General features: G+C 41.0%; 1 protein-coding gene across 4 annotated transcripts in view; it reads left to right on the forward strand.

Annotated features, from left to right (window-relative positions):
• Positions 1-21682, forward strand: part of STK32A (serine/threonine kinase 32A) — a 136299-nt gene that overhangs the window by 107342 nt on the left and 7275 nt on the right. For all 4 annotated transcript variants that reach the window (XM_072146146.1, XM_072146148.1, XM_072146147.1 and 1 more), the window contains 4 exons: positions 3315-3431; positions 9508-9633; positions 14480-14608; positions 17650-17714. In XM_072146146.1, coding sequence (XP_072002247.1) covers positions 3315-3431; positions 9508-9633; positions 14480-14608; positions 17650-17714 — 437 coding nt within the window. The remainder of the gene's footprint in view (positions 1-3314; positions 3432-9507; positions 9634-14479; positions 14609-17649; positions 17715-21682) is intronic.

Consider the following 21682-nt stretch of genomic DNA (forward strand, 5'->3'; position numbering starts at 1 on the left):
TGCCCCCATATACCATATAATACATACAGCGTGCCACCATATAATACATACAGCGTGTCGCCATATACCATATAATACATACAGCGTGTCGCCATATACCATATAATACATACAGCGTGTCGCCATATACCATATAATACATACAGCGTGTCGCCATATACCATATAATACATACAGCGTGCCGCCATATACCATATAATACATACAGCGTGCTGCCATATACCGTATAATACATACAGCATGCCGCCATATACCATATAATACATACAGCGTGCCACTATATACCATATAGTACATACAGCGTGCCGCCATATACCATATTATACATACCGTGTACTGCCATATACCATATAATACATACAGTGTGCCACCATATGCCATATAATACATACAGCGTGCCACTATATACCATATAGTACATACAGCGTGCCGCCATATACCATATTATACATACAGCGTACTGCCATATACCATATAATACATACAGTGTGCCACCATATACCATATAATACATACAGCGTGCCCCCATATACCATATAATACATACAGCGTGCCCCCATATACCGTATAATACATACAGCGTGCTGCCATGTAGCATATAATACATACAGCGTGTCTCCATATAGTATATTTTAAATACAGAATATATATATATATATATATATATATATATACACACAGTATATACAGCAAATATACAGACATGCATATATATATATATATGTATATTTACATATATACATACACATATACATACAAATACACACAGACAAATCTATACATACACACACATATACATACATAGAAGTTACCTTTACTCTTTTTTCTTCTTTTCTCTTTGGCCTTGTCCTCTGGTGGAAGGGGGGGGGTTGCTTGGGATGTCGGAGCGGGGGGGGGGGGGGAGAGGGGGTTGCCGGGGATGTCGGAGCGGGGGGGGGGGGGGGTGGTTGGCAGTGACGGACCGAGGGGGGTTACGGCCGGTGAAGGAGGGGGGGGACCAGCGCGGACATTGGGCTGGGGTGGGGAGTGGTGCTTGTGCTGGGCCGGTGGATGAGCTAGGCGGGCTGCGGGGGGTGGAAGTGTCAGCGGGCGCGCAAGGGGAAGTGTAGGGCGGTGCGCAGGGGGAAATTTCTGTGGGCGCGCAGGTACATATGACAGCCGCGCGCGTGTTGAATGGATGGGCGGGCTGTGGGGGAATTGAAGGCCCGCAGGTACATGTGCCGGCTGCGGGCAGGTGGATGTGATGGGCGGGGGGGTCGGGGAGATGTATCGGCCGTAACACATTCCGGCGGGCGGGAGCCCGACGCCGCCCCCTAGTGTAGCAGGAAGCGCGCCGCCTGAGGCGAGAATCTCAACTCGCCTCATGGCAGGTGCGCCCCTGATATACACACACTATAAAATAATCTATAGTGTCTCGGTTACATTAACAACACAAACACAAGGTTCTTAGTTACATTATGATCAAATTGCATAAACCTCTAACCTCTTCACGGTGCACCCATACGGGCAGACTAAGCCCCAGTGGTTCAGGGCCCCGTGTCCCCATCTACACCACAAAACAGCAGACACCATGCAATACTGCATTCTGTGAACAGGTCAGGCGATCCCCTACTTAGGAACACTCGACTAGCAAATGACCCCTAGTTACAAACGGACCTCTGGATGTTGGTAATTTACTGTAATTTATCCTTAGGCTACAATAAACAGCTGTAACAGTTATCACAGGTGTCTGCAATTAAGATGCCTGTATTGGTACTAGGGGGCTTCTGGGTCTCGGCCTCTGGCGCTGTGTTGCGGCGACGGTGTACGCCATTTAATGCATCACCCTATAGTGTTAGGACCCACTAAAACAAGGTCCCCATGAAGTAGTAAGCGGTTTATGCAATTTTATCAAAATGTAACTAAGACCCTTGAGTTGGTTTTGTTAACGTAGCCTATATATTGCATAATGTGTAGGCTCCTCTTCCCACTCCCCTGTTTGCTATGCTCTGTGTGTAAAGAGTACATGAATGAAACTCCCCCTGGTGGCCAACAGGGAGAAACTTATTCTGTCAATTTTAATGTTTCCTCATTTTAAAAAAATTGCTGTTTGTTTTTGGGGTACAGTGTAGAGGCAAGTATAGCTACTATAGGACTGGCAGTGTTTTTTTCCAAATATTTTAAGCCACAGTATTTTGAGATAATTATATATATATATTTATTTATTTTATTTTATTTTTTTTCCTCTTTCTGCAGTGGAAGGGTGAGGGGAGGGGGAAGGTAGGGGATTATGTAAATATTGTTAATATATTATATAAAATACCCTTTTTATTATGTATAATGTATATGATGTTTTTATTTCTGTATTTGTATAACATAATACAGATTTGTATTTATAAAAAAAAAAAGTTTTTGTTCAAATGACAGGAGGCCTTACAATCCCTTCCAGGCATAGAGACTCTGCAGAGGGATTTGATCATTTGTATTTGTCTTTTATCATTTACTCCTTGTCGCCGATGCCCCTTTTGCTTTTTTGCCTTTCAGTTTTTCACTCGCCAGCTTCAAATATCCATAACTTTTTAATGATTCCATTTACATAGATTTATGAGGATTTTCTGCATATCAAACTGTACTTAATATCCAAAGCAATGTTCTGGGAAGATGGAAAAAACTTCCAAAACTTCACACAAAAAACATATTTGCGCCATTTTCTTATGGGTTCTATTTTTACAGCTTCCCTGTGTTCTCCAAATGGTAACAACCCTTTATTTTTTGGGGTCAGTACAATCACGGAGTTGCAAATTTTATTTAGGTATTATTAAGGTTTTTTTTAAAAAAATGTGAATCCTTTGTACATCACATTTCACCATATCCTGCAGCCAATATCTTTTTCATACTTTGGTGTCTACAGAGCAGTTTAAGGTGTCATTTTCTGTGATACCAAATTTGAATAGGTTTTATTATGTTTTAATACATTTTTAAAAATGTGCAAAAAAATGTTGATTTTACCTAATTCTGATGCTAATAACTTTTTCATAGTTTGGACTACATAGCTGTATAGGGAGTCATTTTTTATGGAACAAGATGACCTTTTGTTAACTTTTTATAAAAAATTTTAAGTGATACAAAGTGGCGAAAAAGTGGTTATTATGTTTGTTTACGTTCATTGTTATTTCTGTTGCAGAGTTTTTATGTTTAGCAATGAGTGATTATACAAGTAACCAATATCGTAGACACTTTTGTCACTACATTATATATTCATAATTTCTTCTGAACACATGATATGTTGACATTGATTCTATTCTAACTCTAATCGTGTTTGCTTCTTTCTCCAGAGACCCTTCCACATTCACTCAAGTAGTGCAGCAACAGACATAGTCCATGTGTTCCATACAGCGACTGTGACTTACCCTCCCGCCTGGTCAAAAGAAATGGTTTCATTACTACATCAGGTAAGGTATCAGTAGGTGGAAGCTATCTAGACTTTGAACAATATAAGCAATTAAAATGTGCCTGGATATACTGTGACTAATAATATTGACAAATACAAAGAGAAGCAGTATTAACCCCTTAACATCACTGCTCCCTACCCTCAAAAATCCATAACTTTTTTATTTTTCCATGTATAGAGCTTTATAAGAGCTTGTTTTCTACAAAAAAAAAAATATTCTTCCTAGAGACAGTATTGAATACGCCATTCTGTGAACTGAAAAGAAGTGGTGAAATTATCGAAAAAAACACATTTACGCTTAACTGTGTGCTCCAAATTTATTCTTTGGTTTGGTGCAATCACAGCGATTAATTTATATGGGTTTTATTATGTTTAATACATTTTAAGATGACATTTTTGGGACTGTACGACCTTTTGATCACTTTTTATTCAAAATGTTATGTGATGCATTTTTTGCACTTTACATTTTGCAAAAAAAAAGTGTCAATCTTAACTGGTTTTATGTTAAGATAGGTCTGGCATTTTCGGTGATGATTTTACTTTTCTATTTATTATTTATTAGTTAGAACTGATGGGATGGGGATTAGAACTTTTCATTTTTTTGTAATTCTTTTTTCATTTTTTTTAAATATTCCTTTACTGTATTTTTACACCCTCTAGGGCAGTGATGGCGAACCTTTTAGCTGCCGGGTGCCCAAACTCCAACCCAAAACCCCCCTTATTTATTGCGAGGTGCCAACCAAAAGTTAAAGCAGTAACTTATTGCTCCATGTTCCTCAACAACATTCCATCATATTGGCCTCTGCAGGACAAGATGGAAAATTTGCAACATTTTAGCTTCTTTCCAGTGTCCCTCTGTACTCTGAGAATCGTGGGGCCAGCAGAAGATCCTCCAGTGATAATTCGGCCCTGTCTACTCATTCTTCTGCCTACATTCCCAAGTAACAAAGTCAGTATCACTTTAATATATGAGTGAAAACAGCATCCTTTAAATTGCTTGGAACTTCTGGAAGATTGTTTGAGTCCTGTCTGGTGTGCTGGGGTGATGGCCCGAGTGCCCACAAAAAGGGCTCTGAGTGCCGCCTCTGGCACCCGTGCCATAGGTTCGCCACCACTGCTCTAGGGTAATTGAACCCTTGGGTATTTGATTACTTTGACCATATAATGCAATACTACTGTATTGCAGTATATGGGGATTTTGCAGTACACCTTTATCAGTCTTTTACTCACAGACCATTACAGATGCTGTCTAAAGACTGGCCTGGGAGTTTGACATAAAATTCCAACTGTCTTAAGAACCGATTGTTGCCAAGACAAGATTGGAATCAAGATAGCAGCGCCCACACACTGCTGATATTTAATTTGCACCGATGGCAGTTGTTAGCCATGGGTGTTTGCTGGGGTTTGCGTGGGTTTAGTCAGTTTTCGTATGAACCATGATGAGGTTTGTATATTACTACATATACTTATATTATAAGTCATCTTCTTTTCAATCCCTCCTTCTCAATCAAGGAGCAGGGGAGAGGCTGGGACATGGCCATGAGGGAGGTGAGGAGGAGGGATTGAAGAGAAGGCCACCTGAGCTGTTTGAACATCCAACTACCCCCCCCCCCCTCCCACAGGACTCACCACATGCTGCTGGCAGGGATCCATGTAATGTAAAATATCTGATTTAAAACCACTGGTATTTTTAAACGAACCTGTCATAGGTCATAGGAACATGTCTTCTGGTAAAAATGATAATTGATAATTGCAGCCTGGGATTAAATTATTGGCATCATGAGGCCACAGTGGGCGTAATTCGGGGACCGCCTGTATATTATATTGAAGCATGTAAAGTGTTTCTCCAAATTCTATCTCTTATTATTATTATGATTATTATTATCCCATTACATCTGACATTGAATGATCATAAATTATAATGTTTGTATTCTTACCCCTCCTAAGCACAACCTCTGCTCTCTTGCTTCTTCCTCACTCAGGGCTGGTCACTTTACACACAGCCACCCACCATCTATGCTGCCACCTGGCATGCCCAAAGCTTAGTTGAATTTAAAGGCCCAGTGCACCCTTTGCTAAAGTGTCTCTGGCCATTTCTCAGATGACACATGTTTGAAATAGGGACATTGATTGGTTTTCCTTGTTCTTAAACTTTGGTCTGGTTCTCAACTATGTAAGAACTTTGTCTGTGCAGACCTTGATTGCTCTTGAAATGTATCTGCCTGGCCCCGTAATAAATTGAAGCAATGTCACTTAACTCACCCAGGCCAGCTCTTTTGCATACATCCAAGAGGTAGCAATCTGTTGACCCCTTCATATACAAGATTGAACCCCTGTATATGGTTTAAGGAGTGAAAACCAATGGGGTCACTAAAACAACACCCTTGAAGGCACTCCAAAGTTAAACTGGCTATAGTGCACAGTGGACCCATACCCCATTGTATGCCCATGGGTAAAATATGTTAAAAACACATAGTTATGCCACATGTTATTTTCAATTGTATACCTGTTTTCTGTGAAGACTTGAATTTTGTTGTACATAATTGCCTTTAATTACAATTTAAACAGAAAAATCCTGCAATATTAGTATGTTAAAGGAAATCTGTCACCAGGAATCTCTTGCTTAGCTGGTGACATGTTCCAAAAGCCTCTGCCATGCTGATTTTAAAAACACCTTTGTCAGCATTCTGAATACTGTTTCTACTTTACATAAGCTTATTTTACATTACCTAGCTCCCTGCCAGCAGCATTTGGTGAGTCCCTAGGGAGAAGTGGGTGATAGTTGCAGCCTGTTTGTGTCTGTGTCTCCTTGTGAATTCTCCCTCTCCTCCATACCATCCTGCTGCATGAGTTTAATTGCAGGACACACTGAGACCCCGAATCTGTCCCTACCTACTTATTGGGTACCCCCTAAACCGAGGCCAATAATTAGGCGACTTTCCCCCCCTGGGTAAGGTGTGAACACGTAACAATACAGACAAACAAACATAATAAGGCAAGGTATAGAATCAGTCAACAGCAGCAGGAAATAAACAATAACCAAATCACAATCAGAATAGAGTAGTCGAGACACAGACAAGAGATGAGAAACCAGAAACTAGAGAATGCATGAAAAGCTAGTAACACAGCAAGATAGCAGTTTGACCATCAAGGCTTAACTGTATACTTACAGGGAACCTAGACCCTGCCACAGATGGAAGGAGCAAACAATTACAGATCTACAGTGTTAACTCTTGCAAGATAGAATCAGTTAGCGGTGTGGTAGACATCAGGTCAGACAGCCATAGAACCTAGTTCAGACTGCAGGATGACGAAAAACCCAGTGTCTCCTAATCCTACCAGCACGGGTAGAGGAGACAGCAGACGCAGACGTGACAATGAGTTTAAAGGAGAGGAGACTGACACAGGCACACACAGACCCCCTCCCTGGAACTCACTACATGCTGCTGGCAGGGAGCCAGGTAAATTAAACTTATATAAAGTATTGAAATGATTCAGAATGCTAACAAAGCCATTTTTAACTCACCATAGCTTAGGTTATTGGAATCTGTCACCTGCTAAGAATCACATTTCTGGTGACAAGGTGCCTTTAGCATTAGACCATCATCTTGGTACCATAATTACAGCAACTCAAGTTTTTAATATGCCAACATGGTCCTTGGTGTTAGATTCTGTAATAGAAGAAGAACTTGCCATTCAGTTTTATCAGGCATTGAGATGCTAATTTCTACATGGGAACTGTTTCTTTTTCCCATACTGTTACCCCCAACTTGGAAGCATTAATATAAGTGATTTTTATTCTTGGCTATCTTATTTTTTGTACTGGCTGCTGCCATTTCCCATCTACTGTGCATTTACCATCTGTCATCGCAGCAGCAGTCACTGTGACCTACCATTGTTAAGTTTTCAGTTAATGTTTCTGGCTCCTTATTCTCCCAGTTGTTTTCCTTGTGGTTTTGCTGTGTCTTTTCCCCTAGCTGCGTAATTCACATAATCACAAAACAGATTATTTACGACAATTACCTGGGGAGCTAACAACATCTTTTTGTCCCAACTGTCTGTCTCTGTATCATCCACAGCAAAGACACGAGAATCCCTCTTGTCATATCCTGAAAACGCCATTGTTCCACACACGTAAACAAATAATACTACCGTATAGATTATCGGTGGAGAGAACAGCAGGCGTCTATGGATTTGTGAAAATCATTTTTCTATTTAGATTTCTACAAACTCTACTTTGTAATTACCAGGTTTCTAAGCCTCATTTTGTCATATTTTCTAGACAGATTTCTATAATAGTCAAATATAGCACAATTACAGGAAGCTTCCCGACCAAGCATTAGGTGTTAATGTAACACTGGAAAAATGAGAGGAGATTTCTGATTAACTAGTTACTTTCTTTGGGTTGGCACATGAGTACAAATTTATTGAAAGAACTTAAAGCATGCCAAACATCCAAAAGAATACAGATCTGACTGTTTTTCTAATACATTTATTTTCTATTTATTGTGGAACCTAAATAACATAATAAAAAATTCTCTGGGTAAATACATGTGCAACAATACAAAATGTATATATTTTTTTTAAATTACCTTCATTTGCGTTATGTAATCCTTTTGAAAGGATTGTGTGAGGCTTATTTCATGTGTATAAACCTGTAGTTCCTATTTGTACACACCAGGGGATCATAAAGTTTTTCTACTGTGTTTAACTTTGTCTGATGGATGATTAAAAAATGTCAATTTGGGCAACATTTTACCTTACTTTTTAAAAAGATTTTAAGTTTTTGGTCGTACTGGATAAATACTAGTATAATTTTCTAGCCTGGGTTGGTGCAAAATGTATTATTTTCCCTTTTGTTAGACTTTTTTACATAAAAATAATTTTTACTATTACTACTCATGTAATGAAGCTCCTCCAACATGGACTAATAGAAAGTTAATGCAGGCAGCCTTGAGGTTCTTCAGTGGACTCAGGCTGCCATGAGACACCATCGGCACCCTGCAATTGCAGCTTCAGGGTGATGATGGGTGACATAGGGAGCTCTCTCAGTCTCTATTTAGAGAGTGCAGTCCATGTTTGAAAAACTCTTGGAAAAAGTTCTGATCCTGGGTTGTTAGTGCTCAGCAGTGGCAGCAGGATGTTAGGTCCTGAAATCTTCTTCTGATAGGGCAACTTGAAAATGAATTTCAGAAGAAGAAGAACCCTTAATGATTGCCATAAAAAGCTGCTAGGGCAATCATTAAGGGGTTAAGACACATTTACAGCTAGTACGACAAAAGGGTGTGGCTTCCATAAAGGGGGCTTGACCTCACAGGAAAAAGCCCATGCACTAAATGTGATACTAATGCAATATTTTTGCACATTTTTATGTTGTCAACTAGACAGTCTTAAACTACAGCAGATTTATCATCCAGAATCTTACACAGTGATAAATTTACATAGTCTAAGGCTATATTCACACGAACGTATGGGGGACTTATATACGGCCGACGTATATACGGCCGATATAAGTCCCCCATACACTCCTATGGGCGCACGGCGCCATAGGTTGCTATGGAGAGGGGCGGGGGTGAGCTGCGCTCACCTCCTCCTCCTCTCCCCGTACACTGCCGTTGCCCGCTACGGTACGGTACGGGCGGGCAACGGCAGTGTGAATATAGCCTAACTCTGAACTTTCTTTATTTAGGGTTTTTTTCTTGTTAATTCATTTTTATATGTGTTCTAGGAAAGGGGGGGTATTTTAATTTTATTTTCTATTTTTTTCTGTAGTTTTATATTGACAATGAGATAATCTTCTCCCCACTGCTGGTCAGTCTGGAGACTTTTCTCTGTTTTTCCTCCTTGAAGAAGGGGAAGAGCAGGTTTGCTCCAGACAGTTGTCTTACTACTAGTCTTTTGAAAAGATAGGGACATATGTCCGCTGGAGACCTACTGGTTTCCTTATAAAATTCTCAGTTATGATTAAATGAGACAAAATAGGATAAAAAGGGCATACCTTGAGGTTTTATTATTAGTTAAATGTTTTGTGGTTAGTGTTCCTAAGTGTAAGATCTTGTTTTTTTTATACCTTTCAGTTATTAGACAGAAATCCAGAGGAGCGTTTTTCATGCCTTAAAGATATTCAAAACTTTCCTGGATTGTCACATATTAACTGGGACGCAGTCCTGCAGAAAAAACTAATACCAGAATTTACACCTACGGTAAGATCATAATTTTTCTAGATGTACACAAGGTTAAGGTTATAAGCTGCCATTGCTTTTGTGGGGGCTACTGAATAAACTGAAGTTGTATATTTTTTCCATATTCACTGCTAAAATTACTATATAGTATGAATGTATTTCTTGTTACCTGTATAGAACCAACATATTCTGGAGCACTATACAGGCTGATACTACAATCTGTATGAGGAAACCAGATAACCAAGGGGAATTGCACATAAGGACTTGTGCAGAACATAGAAACTCCTAATAGATTTTGTTATTAGTCAGATTTGAACCCTGGGTCCCAGCGTTATAACATTGCTAAATACTGCTGCCCATTATTTTCAGCATGTAGTAAAGAACTAGCTGCTGACAGTCATACAGTATGTAAATATGTCCATGTATGTTAATGTGTCCACTCAGAGCACCTTTGCATACTATTAAATTGAAGGATCTATCCAAATACATTCTACTGGAGGCAATGAAAATGTAAAAAATAGAGGGGGAGTGAATGGATATTACTACATTAGTCTCCAAGTATTGTCAGTCATTACAACTAGAGCTTGTAATATGTAACATTAGCAGTGCCTTAAAGCATAACCATAATTTTGATCATTTTTAAACCTTCAAAGATGCAATTCTTTGCTCCCCACATCCAAAAATTTATAACTGTTAAAATTTTCTGTACACAGAGCTTTATAAGGGCTTGTTTTCTTTTTCAAGTAAGTTTCTTTTTTTGCTCATTAATGTACAACCATGTTGGCAGAAAAAAAACTGAAATGTCGATATTTTTACTGATTTATTAAACAAGAAAATATTCAGAACCTTTGTACAGTATTGAGTAGAAGCAGCTTTCAAGTAAGAACAGCCATGAGTCGCCTTGGGAATGTTTTTTGCACCTGGATTTAGGGACTGCCATTCTTCTTTGCAGATCCCCTCCAGTTCCCTCAGGTTGGATGGTGAACTTTTTCAAGTCTTTCCAGAGATGCTCAATTGAGTTTGGGTCAGGGCCACTGAAGCCACTGCTTTGTTACACTGCTATGTGCTTAGGGTCATTGTCTTCGGCCCAGTCTGAGGTCCAGAGAACTCTGGAAGAGGTTTTCATCCAGGATATCTCTGTACTTGACCTAATTCACCTTTCCTTTAATTAAAACCAGTGGTCCTGTCTCTACAGCTGAAAAACACCCCCATCCTATGATGCTGCCACCATATGTGTCTCTGTTGAGATTGCATTTAGCGGGTGATGAAGAGTGCCTGGTTTTCTTTACACAGAATTAACACCAAAAAGTTAAATCTTGGTCTTATCAGACCAGAGAATCTTATTTCTCATAGTCTGGGAGTCCTTTATGTGTGTTTTTGCAACCTGTATGCGGCTTTCATATGTCTTGCACTGAGGAGAGGCTTCTCTCCCACAAAGCCCCGACTGGTGGAGGCTGCAGTGATAGTTGACTTTGTGGAACTTTCTCCCATCTCCCTTCTTCATCTCTGGAGCTCAACCACAGTGATCTTGGGGTTCTTCTTTACTTCTCTCACCAAGGCCCTTCTCACACAATTGTTTAGTTTAGCTGGTCGGCCAGGTCAAGGGCTTGTGAGTTGTGGTCGGCCCAAACTTTTTCCATTTGAGTATTAAAGAGGCCATTGTGCTCTTAGGAACATTAGAGTGCTGCAGAAATTCGTTTGTAACCTTTGCAAGATCTGTTCCTTGCGGCAATTCTGTCTCTGAGCTCCTTGGGCAGTTTCTTAACCTCATGATCCTCATGTGCTTTGACATGCACTGTGAGGTCTTATATAGACAGGTGTGTCACTGCTGGACTCCAATGAAGGAGTAGAACCATCTCAAGTAGTATCAGATGGAAATGGACATCATGTGAGTTAAATATGAGTGTAACATCAAAGGGTTTGAACACTACGGACCGTGTAATATTTCAGTTTCAGCAAAATCAGTAATCAACCAAAATATCTACATTTATTTTTTTTTTAAGCTAAGATAGGGTGCAGAGTGTACATTAATGAGCAGCAAAAAAAGAACTTTTTTATCTTACCAATTGACTACAATGAAACAAAGAGTAAAAAATGTAAAGGGGTATGAATACTTTCTGTACTCACTGTAATGTTCCATTCCATGTACTGGGAAACAAAAACAAAAGAAAATTCCAAATGCGGTACAATTGATGAAAAAACGCATTTGTGAGCTCTGTTTTACGGCTTCCACTGTGCAATCATAATGACACCTCCCCTTTTTTCTTTGGGTTGGTACAATTACAAATGAATCTAAACTCTCTGCTCCCTGAGGCAAGCTGCTGTGTACGATTTTAAAAAACTTAAACCTTTTCTACAAATTTTTTTCTTCAATTGGCTATGATCTGATAACTTTTTCATACTTTGATGTATGGATGCAGTGTCTGGTGTAATTTTTTTAAAATTATGTTTTCATTGCTACTATTTTGGAAATCCTTTTGATCCCTTTTAGTTTCAAATTTCATGCAAAACAAAATGGCAAAAAAAATGGACATTTGTGCGCTATTTTCCATAACAGGGTTCACTGCCGGGAATAACCATTTTTATATTTCTGTTGAAACACCCATTTTGGGACACACGATACCTAAGATGTTTATGCTTATTTATGCTGACTATATATGCCTGGCTGTATAGTGTGTGTATGGAGGCTGCGTATATATTCCTGGTTGTATAGTGTGTGTGTATGGAGGCTGACTATATATTCCTGGCTGTATAGTGTGTGTGTATGGAGGCTGACTATATATTCCTGGCTGTATAGTGTGTGTGTATGGAGGCCGACTATATATTCCTGGCTGTATAGTGTGTGTGTATGGAGGCTGACTATATATTCCTGGCTGTATAGTGTGTGTGTATGGAGGCTGACTATATATTCCTGGCTGTATAGTGTGTGTGTATGGAGGCCGACTATATATTCCTGGCTGTATAGTGTGTGTGTATGGAGGCTGACTATATATTCCTGGCTGTATAATGTGTGTGTATGGAGGCTGACTATATATTCCTGGCTGTACAGTGTGTGTATGGAGGCTGACTATATATTCCTGGCTGTATAGTGTGTGTGTATGGAGGCTGACTGTATATTCCTGGCTGTATAGTGTATGTGTGTATGGAGGCTGACTATACATTCCTGGCTGTAAAGTGTGTGTGTGTATGGAGGCTGCTTATATATTCCTGGCTGTATAGTGTGTGTATATGGAGGCTGACTATATATTCCTGGCTGTATAGTGTGTGTATGGAGGCTGCCTATATATTCCTGGCTGTATAGTGTGTGTGTATGGAGGTTGACTATATATTCCTGGCTGTATAGTGTGTGTGTGTGTATGGAGGCTGCCGATATATTCCTGGCTGTATAGTGTGTTTGTGTGTATGGAGGCTGACTATATATTCCTGGCTGTATAGTGTGTGTATGGAGGCGGACTATATATTCCTGGCTGAAGTGTGTGTGTGTGGAGGCTGCCTATATATTCCTGGCTGTATAGTGTGTGTGTATGGAGGCTGCCTATATATTCCTGGCTGTATAGTGTGTGTGTTTGGAGGCTGCCTATATATTCCTGGCTGTATAGTGTGTGTGTATGGAGGCTGCCTATATATTCCTGGCTGTATAGTGTGTGTGTATGGAGGCTGACTATATATTCTTGGCTGTATAGTGTGTGTGTATGGAGGCTGACTATATATTCCTGGCTGTATAGTGTGTGTGTATGGAGGCTGACTATATATTCCTGGCTGTATAGTGTGTGTGTATGGAGGCCGACTATATATTCCTGGCTGTATAGTGTGTGTGTATGGAGGCTGACTATATATTCTTGGCTGTATAGTGTGTGTGTATGGAGGCTGACTATATATTCCTGGCTGTATAGTGTGTGTGTATGGACGCTGACTATATATTCCTGGCTGTACAGTGTGTGTGTATGGAGGCTGCCTATATATTCCTGGCTGTATAGTGTGTGTGTATGGAGGCTGCCTATATATTCCTGGCTGTATAGTGTGTGTGTATGGAGGCTGACTATATATTCTTGGCTGTATAGTGTGTGTGTATGGAGGCTGACTATATATTCCTGGCTGTATAGTGTGTGTGTATGGAGGCTGACTATATATTCCTGGCTGTATAGTGTGTGTGTATGGAGGCTGACTTTATATTCCTGGCTGTATAGTCTGTGTCTATGGAGGCTGACTACATGCTTAGGTCTAATCTCCTGGTGTTTACTTATACAGCCTTAGGATACAGTATTAATCTAACTGGCTTAAAGGGGTTTTCCAATGAATCAAGTTAGGCAATATCCATTGATCCCTATGGAGCTGACGGCGGATTTCCAAGCTCCACGCTCGGCAATTTCCGTCAGCTCCATAGAGATGAATTGAGCAGAACAGACATGCACAACCGTCTACTCCACTCCAATCTCGGGGAATGACGAGGAACTTTGGACTGCATCGGACCCCCAGTTCTCCTGATCTGTGGGGGAGTCATCACAGAGACCACCACCGATCAGCAAGTTAGACTCTATCCTGTAGATAGGGCCTAACCTGTTTCCTGGGAAAACTCCTTTAAAGGGGAAATAAGAAACAGAAACAAGTCTGCTAGAAGAGAATACTCAGAGAAGACTAAAGCCAGAGAGGGGGAAGAGAAAGGGTTAAAACCCACAATCGGAAGAATATGTTAATAATTGATATTGGAAAAGGGCCAAAAGTCACTTTTTTAAAGAGGATTTTTCATCAATATTAATTGTAACATTGTTGAATAAGCCAAGAATAGTGATCAGGAAGGGTATGACTTCTACCACCTAGATGTTCCAGTATTTCTGTTTATTCATCATTATTCCTGTTGTATTACTAGAAAGGGCGACTTAACTGTGATCCAACGTTTGAACTCGAAGAGATGATACTAGAGTCCAAACCATTGCACAAGAAAAAGAAGAGACTGGCAAAAAGAGTAAAGGACAATGGGAAAAATCGGACTGCATTGGTAAGAAAATGTTTCATATAGCATAGAGAAAATAATACTTTAAGGGTATAAAAATTGGACTACCTACCAGACTAGAAGGGTTCCGGTGAGCACCATCCGTAGGCTCATTTATCACATGACCTCATTCATCACATGACCACTGCTCAGCTCATTCCCATTCAAGGTAATCAAACATGCCCATTTGTACTACATGAGGACTTGAAATCACAGCAGAGACCATTTGTAGCACTGCTATTTACAGTTTGCAGTAGTTTTCAGCAGTTTTTATCTGCAGCTTGGCAGTAGAATTAGGGGCTATGTTCCAATTTCGAGACATTGATGGATGACATAAGAAAATTGCATTGGGAATGCTTAAAATCCAGTAGATAGATATGAAAGGCACTTAGCTTAAGTGCTTCTTAATCCTGTTAAATAAGCTATTCATTCATTACTTTGTAATTGATGTATTTTTACAGTTACAGTTTCCTATTTTATTAATTAAAATTGTCTCCTCTTACATTACAATTTCAGTTCTGTAAATGTTTTATACAAGCTGTTGGTGGCTCTACCAGCTTTGGGAACTATGCAAATATGTTTTCCAGGATGGGATAAGGAAAGTAGTACTTTGTAGCTACCTTGTAAGACAGTCCCTTCAAGTTCAAACATGACTTTCCCAGAAAGCCTAGTGGCATGATGTGGTATAAAAGCCAAACCAGTGTTCCTTATGGAATAGATATACTGGTTTGACTTTATCCCGCATTATGTCATTAAGCTTCCTGATAAACCTATGCTAAATGTTAAGGGGACTGCCTTACAAAGTAGCTAAGAGGTAGTGTTTTCATTATCCTATCCTGAAAAATGTATTTGCATGTTTCCCAGAATCCCCCATTGCAGTATCAATGGCTTTAAGTCTCCACAAGCCTGCAAGGTGGCTTTTATTGGCATAATCTGAGCTGTGGATCTCTGCAGCTTCTCCAGAGAGACCCTGAGGCTCTTGGTTGCTTCTCTATCCCTTGTCTTGTTTATGTGGAAACCCATGGATTGGTAGCTAAGAGTTGAGTTGTGCCATGCTCCTCCTAATGATAGATGATGGATTGAGCAGAAGTCTTTGAAATGTTTAGAGCTTTGGCTATTTTTTTTTAATACCTAACCTTGCAATACAATTTGTTACAACTTTATCCCTGAGATATGTGGTGTGATCCCTGATTTTCATGATGCTGTTTGTTCACAAAGGTTTCTAACTAACCTCCGATGCCTTCACAAAACTGCTGTAGTTATAATGTGAAGAAATTAGATACAGACATAGTGGGTTATTTATTATAAGTTTTCCAGCATAAAAAAAGTCTCAAATTAGTCCTATTGAGATTTTTTGAGACTTTTACTGCTAAAAAGTGTCACAGGACTACATACACCTCTTCATTTATCTGGCCTAAACATAGAACTAGTGCTAGTGCAACACCTGCTGGTCTATGTGCTGAGACTTTTTATGCATTTTGAGACTTTTTTGGGTCTTTTTGAAAAAATGACAGAAAATAGACCATAAGAACATTAATTAAAGAGCCAAAGCCACTTTAATAAATCTGATGGGCAGCAGAGCCCCAAAAATAGACATCTGTCCCAAGGAGGTGGTCTAATGATAAATAACTCCCATACTGTATTAGGGGAAAATTAAATAATGTGTAGGTGAATAGCCCAGTGCAGAGTAAGGCCCCTTTCACACTTGCGTTTTTCATGCGCGTTTTCTGCGCATGCTTTTGACGCGCAGAACTTGCATTGCACTCTGACCCATTGTAACCAATGGGTCTTTTCAGACTTGCATTCTTTTTCACGCACACACGTGAGTTTTTTTTTAACGCGCGTTTAAATCTCGACATGCTCTACTTTTGTAAGTCACACGCGTGAAACACACACCATACAAGTCTATGGAGATGCATCAAAAACGCATCGCACTCTGAGACACATGCAAGTGCAATGCGTTTTTCACGCATCAATTGCCATAGAAAAGATAGAGCTCAGTCCTGAGTCCTTTCACGTGCAGAAAACGCGCGTGAAAAACGCATTGAAATTGCATTGAAATTGCATCAAAAACGCGCGTGAAAAACTGAGACACTGAACAAACTCTGACTGAAAACTGATTGCACTCTGATGCAAAATGCGCGTTTTTCACTGACCAAACCCTGATCGCACCCTGATCAAACTCTGACGTGATCTGCAACGCAAGTGTGGAAGGGGCCTAAGGCCTAAGGCCCCTTCCACACTTGCGTTGCAGATCACGTCAGAGTTTGATCAGGGTGCGATCAGGGTTTGGTCAGTGAAAAACTGACATTTTGCATCAGAGTGCAATCAGTTTTCAGTCAGAGTTTGTTCAGTGTCTCAGTTTTTCACGCGCGTTTTTGATGCAATTTCAATGCAATTTCAATGCGTTTTTCACGCGCGTTTTCTGCACGTGAAAGGACTCAGGACTGAGCTCTATCTTTTCTATGGCAATTGATGCGTGAAAAACGCATTGCACTTGCATTGCACTTGCAAGTGTCTCAGAGTGCAATGCGTTTTTGATGCATCTCCATAGACTTGTATGGTGCGTTTTTCACGCGCGTGACTTGCAAAAGTAGAGCATGTCGAGATTTAAACGCGCGTTAAAAAAACGCACGTGTGTGCGTGAAAAAGAATGCAAGTCTGAAAAGACCCATTGGTTACAATGGGTCAGAGTGCAATGCAAGTTCTGCGCGTCAAAAGCACGCGCAGAAAGCGCGCGTGAAAAACGCAAGTGTGAAAGGGGCCTAAGACTACACACTCATGTTCTGTGCCAGATAAATCATGCAGCACAATCTTTAAGTTTTCAATTTTAAAATTTCATTATGCTTCACAAATACTTAGTACTTTGCATTGCTCCTTCCCATAAAATATCATTTATACATGTAATAAAATACATTTATGTTTGTGCCTGTAATGTTTACAAATTTTCCCTCACAAGTTCACCCGCTTTCAATTTTAAAGTCATCTCATTAAATGTTTGTTTTTTCATTGTTTTCCTCTCTGGACTGTATTATCTTATGGTGAAGAATGGAAATTTACAGAAACACTTGGATACTGTGGAGAGAGATTTCATTGTTTTCAACAGAGAGAAGTAAGTATTGGTAGAGAGATGCCCTTTTATCAATTTTCAATAATAAGCCACAATAGTAGATATTGTAGTGATGCTTCTATGCTTTAACCTTATGTGAAAATAAGGTTTTTTTTTCTGTGATTTCAAGAATTTGCAGTGGGGGACAAGCACCTTAAATGGTATTCCAAGATGATTTTTATAAGCATCAGGGATTAATATAAGATTGATGGGGCTCTAATACATGGCCCCCCAACCTATCAGTTGTTAGAAGAGAGCAGCATCTGGACAAGTGATTCGGCTACACAGTCTACCAGTGGCTCTGCTTGGTATTACAGCTCAGCCAATTCTTTCAAACAGATTGATAGCAAATTGGTAGGAGAAATAGGTCAGACCTAGAGATGAGCGAGCACTAAAATGCTCGGGTACTCGTTATTCGAGACAAACTTTTCCCGATGCTCGAGTGCTCGTCTCGAATAACGAGCCCCATTGAAGTCAATGGGAGACTCGAGCATTTTTCAAGGGGACCAAGGCTCTGCACAGGGAAGCTTGGCCAAACACCTGGGAACCTCAGAAAAGGATGGAAACACCACGGAAATGGACAGGAAACAGCAGGGGCAGCATGCATGGATGCCTCTGAGGCTGCATAATCGCACCATTATGCCAAAATTATGGGCAACAGCATGGCCATGACAGAGTGACAGAATGAAGCTAGATAGCATCTAAAACATCCAATAATTGACCCTGACACTATAGGGGACGGCATGCAGAGGCAGCGGCAGCAGGCTAGAGAGTGTCATGGCGACATACCCTAAATGGACTCAGGCTTCAAACCAATGGGTGGCAGAGAGGAACCAAAGGAGGTGAGCAAGAAGCGCTCAAATAATATCGATTACACAGCAGGGTGGCGACAAAGTTAACATGGAAGCCATGAAAACAACCCAAAATTCTGCCTGACACAGCTCGTTTGATAAGGGGACCATGTATGGAGGCAGTGAACTAGTAGTAGATTAAAGGTGCTGCAGTTAAAACTATGTTAGTTGGATCTTGGCATGGAGCTGGCGCTCCGCTGCCAGGCGAGCTTTCGCCAATCCAAGCCCCTGTCTCTAGGCTACTCCCCAAACAGCACTTCTAAGAACCTTTTGTATAAGATCAAGTGTAGTAGCGTTCTTATAAGTTTAGGATATGGCGGGTGAGGGGAATGTAAACAGATGCGCAAGAAGCGCTGAAATAATATCGGTAAATGATAAAAGTTTGCCAGTATTTTTTGTGGATTACACAGCAGGGTGGCGACAAAGTTAACAAGTTTGTTGTGGAAGCCATGAAAACAACCCAAAATTCTGCCTGACACAGCTCGTTTGATAAGGGGACCATGTATGCTTACAGTTCATGCCAGTCGCTGCACTGGCTGCCAGTCTCCTTTCGAATAGTTTAAAATAATAACCCTCATCCATAAAGCTCTGTATAATGCTGCACCCCCCTACCTCTCCTCTCTTATCTCAGTCTATCGCCCAACCCGTGCTCTTAGATCCGCCAGTGATCTTAGATTAACCTCTACCCTAGTGCGGACCTCCCACTCGCGTCTCCAAGACTTCTCTAGAGCTGCACCAATTCTATGGAATGCTCTGCCCTGGACTATCAGACTAATACCTAACCTCCAAAGTTTCAAACGTGCTCTTAAAACCCATTTCTTTAGGCAAGCCTATAACACTCATTAACTGCATGAAGTTTTAACTCTTCTACTAACCCGTCCTGTGTCGTCCTCCCATCTGTTATCCAGCAGCCAACAGGCACCAGACTTCTCTACAGTCCCATTCACCCTGGACCTGGTATATAAGATGACGGCTGAGTGGTTCAAGCGACAGCAATTCCATTTATTATATTTTGTTCTATTCCCTAAGAAGAATGGCTTGACCATTAAATATTCTTTTACCTCGTGTTACCCCATCATCTTCATAAACCGTAAGCTCTGGCGAGCAGGGACCTCACTCCTGTTGTTCCATACAAATGTTGTGCTCTGTTACATTACATTTGTATTTGTTTCCTATGATTTGTAAAGCGCTACGGAATATGATGGCGCTATATAAATAAAGATTATTATTATTATTATGGAGGCAGTGAACTAGTAGTAGATTAAAGGTGCTGCAGTTAAAACTATGTTAGTTGGATCTTGGGATGGAGCTGGCGCTCCGCAGCCAGGCGAGCTTTCGCCAATCCAAGCCCCTGTCTCTAGGCTACTCCCCAAACAGCACTTCTAAGAACCTTTTGTATAAGATCAGGTGTAGTAGCGTTCTTATAAGTTTGGGATATGGCGGGTGAGGGGAATGTAAACAGATGCGCAAGAAGCGCTGAAATAATATTGGTAAATGATAAAAGTTTATTAGTATATTTTGTGGATAACACAGCTGGGTGGCGACAAAGTTAACAACTTTGATGTGGAATCCATGAAAACAACCCAAATTTCTGCCTGACACACCTCGTTTGATAAAGGGACGATGTATGGAGGCAGCTATATGGACGACTTTTGGAGGTAGCAATGGAGACAACGTGTGGAGGCTGCTATGGAGACAATTTAATTTGGATAGTGCCTGTATGTGGCAGTCCCAAAAATTTTTCAAACCAGAGGAGCAGGTAGGTGGCCCTCCAGAAAAATTGAATAGATTGAGTGCCTGTATGTGGCAGTCCCAAAAAGTTTTCAAACCAGAGGAGCAGGTAGGTGGCCCTCCAGAAAAATAGAATAGATTGAGTGCCTGTATGTGGCAGTCCCAAAAAGTTTTCAAACCAGAGGAGCAGGTAGGTGGCCCTCCAGAAAAATGGAATCGATTGAGTGCCTGTATGTGGCAGTCCCAAAAAGTTTTCAAACCAGAGGAGCAGGTAGGTGGCCCTCCAGAAAAATTGAATAGATTGAGTGCCTGTATGTGGCAGTCCCAAAAAGTTTTCAAACCAGAGGAGCAGGTAGGTGGCCCTCCAGAAAAATTGAATAGATTGAGTGCCTGTATGTGGCACTCCCAAAAATTGTTTAAAACAGAGGAACGGGTCGGTGGCCCTCCAGAAAAATTGAATAGATTGAGTGCCTGTATGTGGCACTCCCAAAAATTGTTTAAAACAGAGGACCGGGTCGGTGGCCCTCCAGAAAAATTAAATGCATAAAGTACTATAGCTAGAGCCAGTGGGCCCTGTCAAAAAATAGCCAGTTTCCTCTGCTTTACTGTACAAAGAGGAGGAGAAGGAGGAAAATGAGGAGGAGGAGGAGTGGATCAATTATTCAGGTTGAGCTTCCTTCACCTGGTGGAGATTGGAAATTATGAGAAATCCAGGCTTTATTCATCTTAATAAGCGTCAGCCTGTCAGCGCTGTCAGTCGACAGGCGTGTACGCTTATCGGTGATGATGCCACCAGCTGCACTGAAAACCCGCTCGGACAAGACGCTAGCGGCAGGGCAGGCAAGAACCTCCAAGGCGTACAGCGCCAGTTCGTGCCACATGTCCAGCTTTGAAACCCAGTAGTTGTAGGGAGCTGTGTGATCATTTAGGACGATGGTATGGCTACGTACTCCCTCACCATCTTTCTGTAAAGATCAGCCCTACTCTGCCGAGACTGGGGACAGGTGACAGTGTCTTGCTGGGGTGACATAAAGCTGGCAAAAGCCTTGTAAAGCGTACCCTTGCCAGTGCTGGACAAGCTGCCTGCTCGCCTACTCTCCCTCGCTACTTGTCCCGCAGAACTACGCACTCTGCCGCTAGCGCTGTCAGAAGGGAAATACTGTTTCAGCTTGTGCACCAGGGCCTGCTGGTATTCATGCATTCTCACACTCCTTTCCTCTGCAGGGATGAGAGTGGAAAGATTTTGCTTGTACCGTGGGTCCAGGAGAGTGAACACCCAGTAATCGGTGCTGGAATAAATTCTTTGAACGCGAGGGTCACGGGATAGGCAGCCTAGCATGAAATCTGCCATATGCGCCAGAGTACCAACGCGTAAGAATTCACTCCCCT

Source organism: Engystomops pustulosus, chromosome 4 (genome assembly GCF_040894005.1).
Source record: "Engystomops pustulosus chromosome 4, aEngPut4.maternal, whole genome shotgun sequence".
NCBI classification, from domain to species: Eukaryota; Metazoa; Chordata; class Amphibia; order Anura; family Leptodactylidae; genus Engystomops; species Engystomops pustulosus.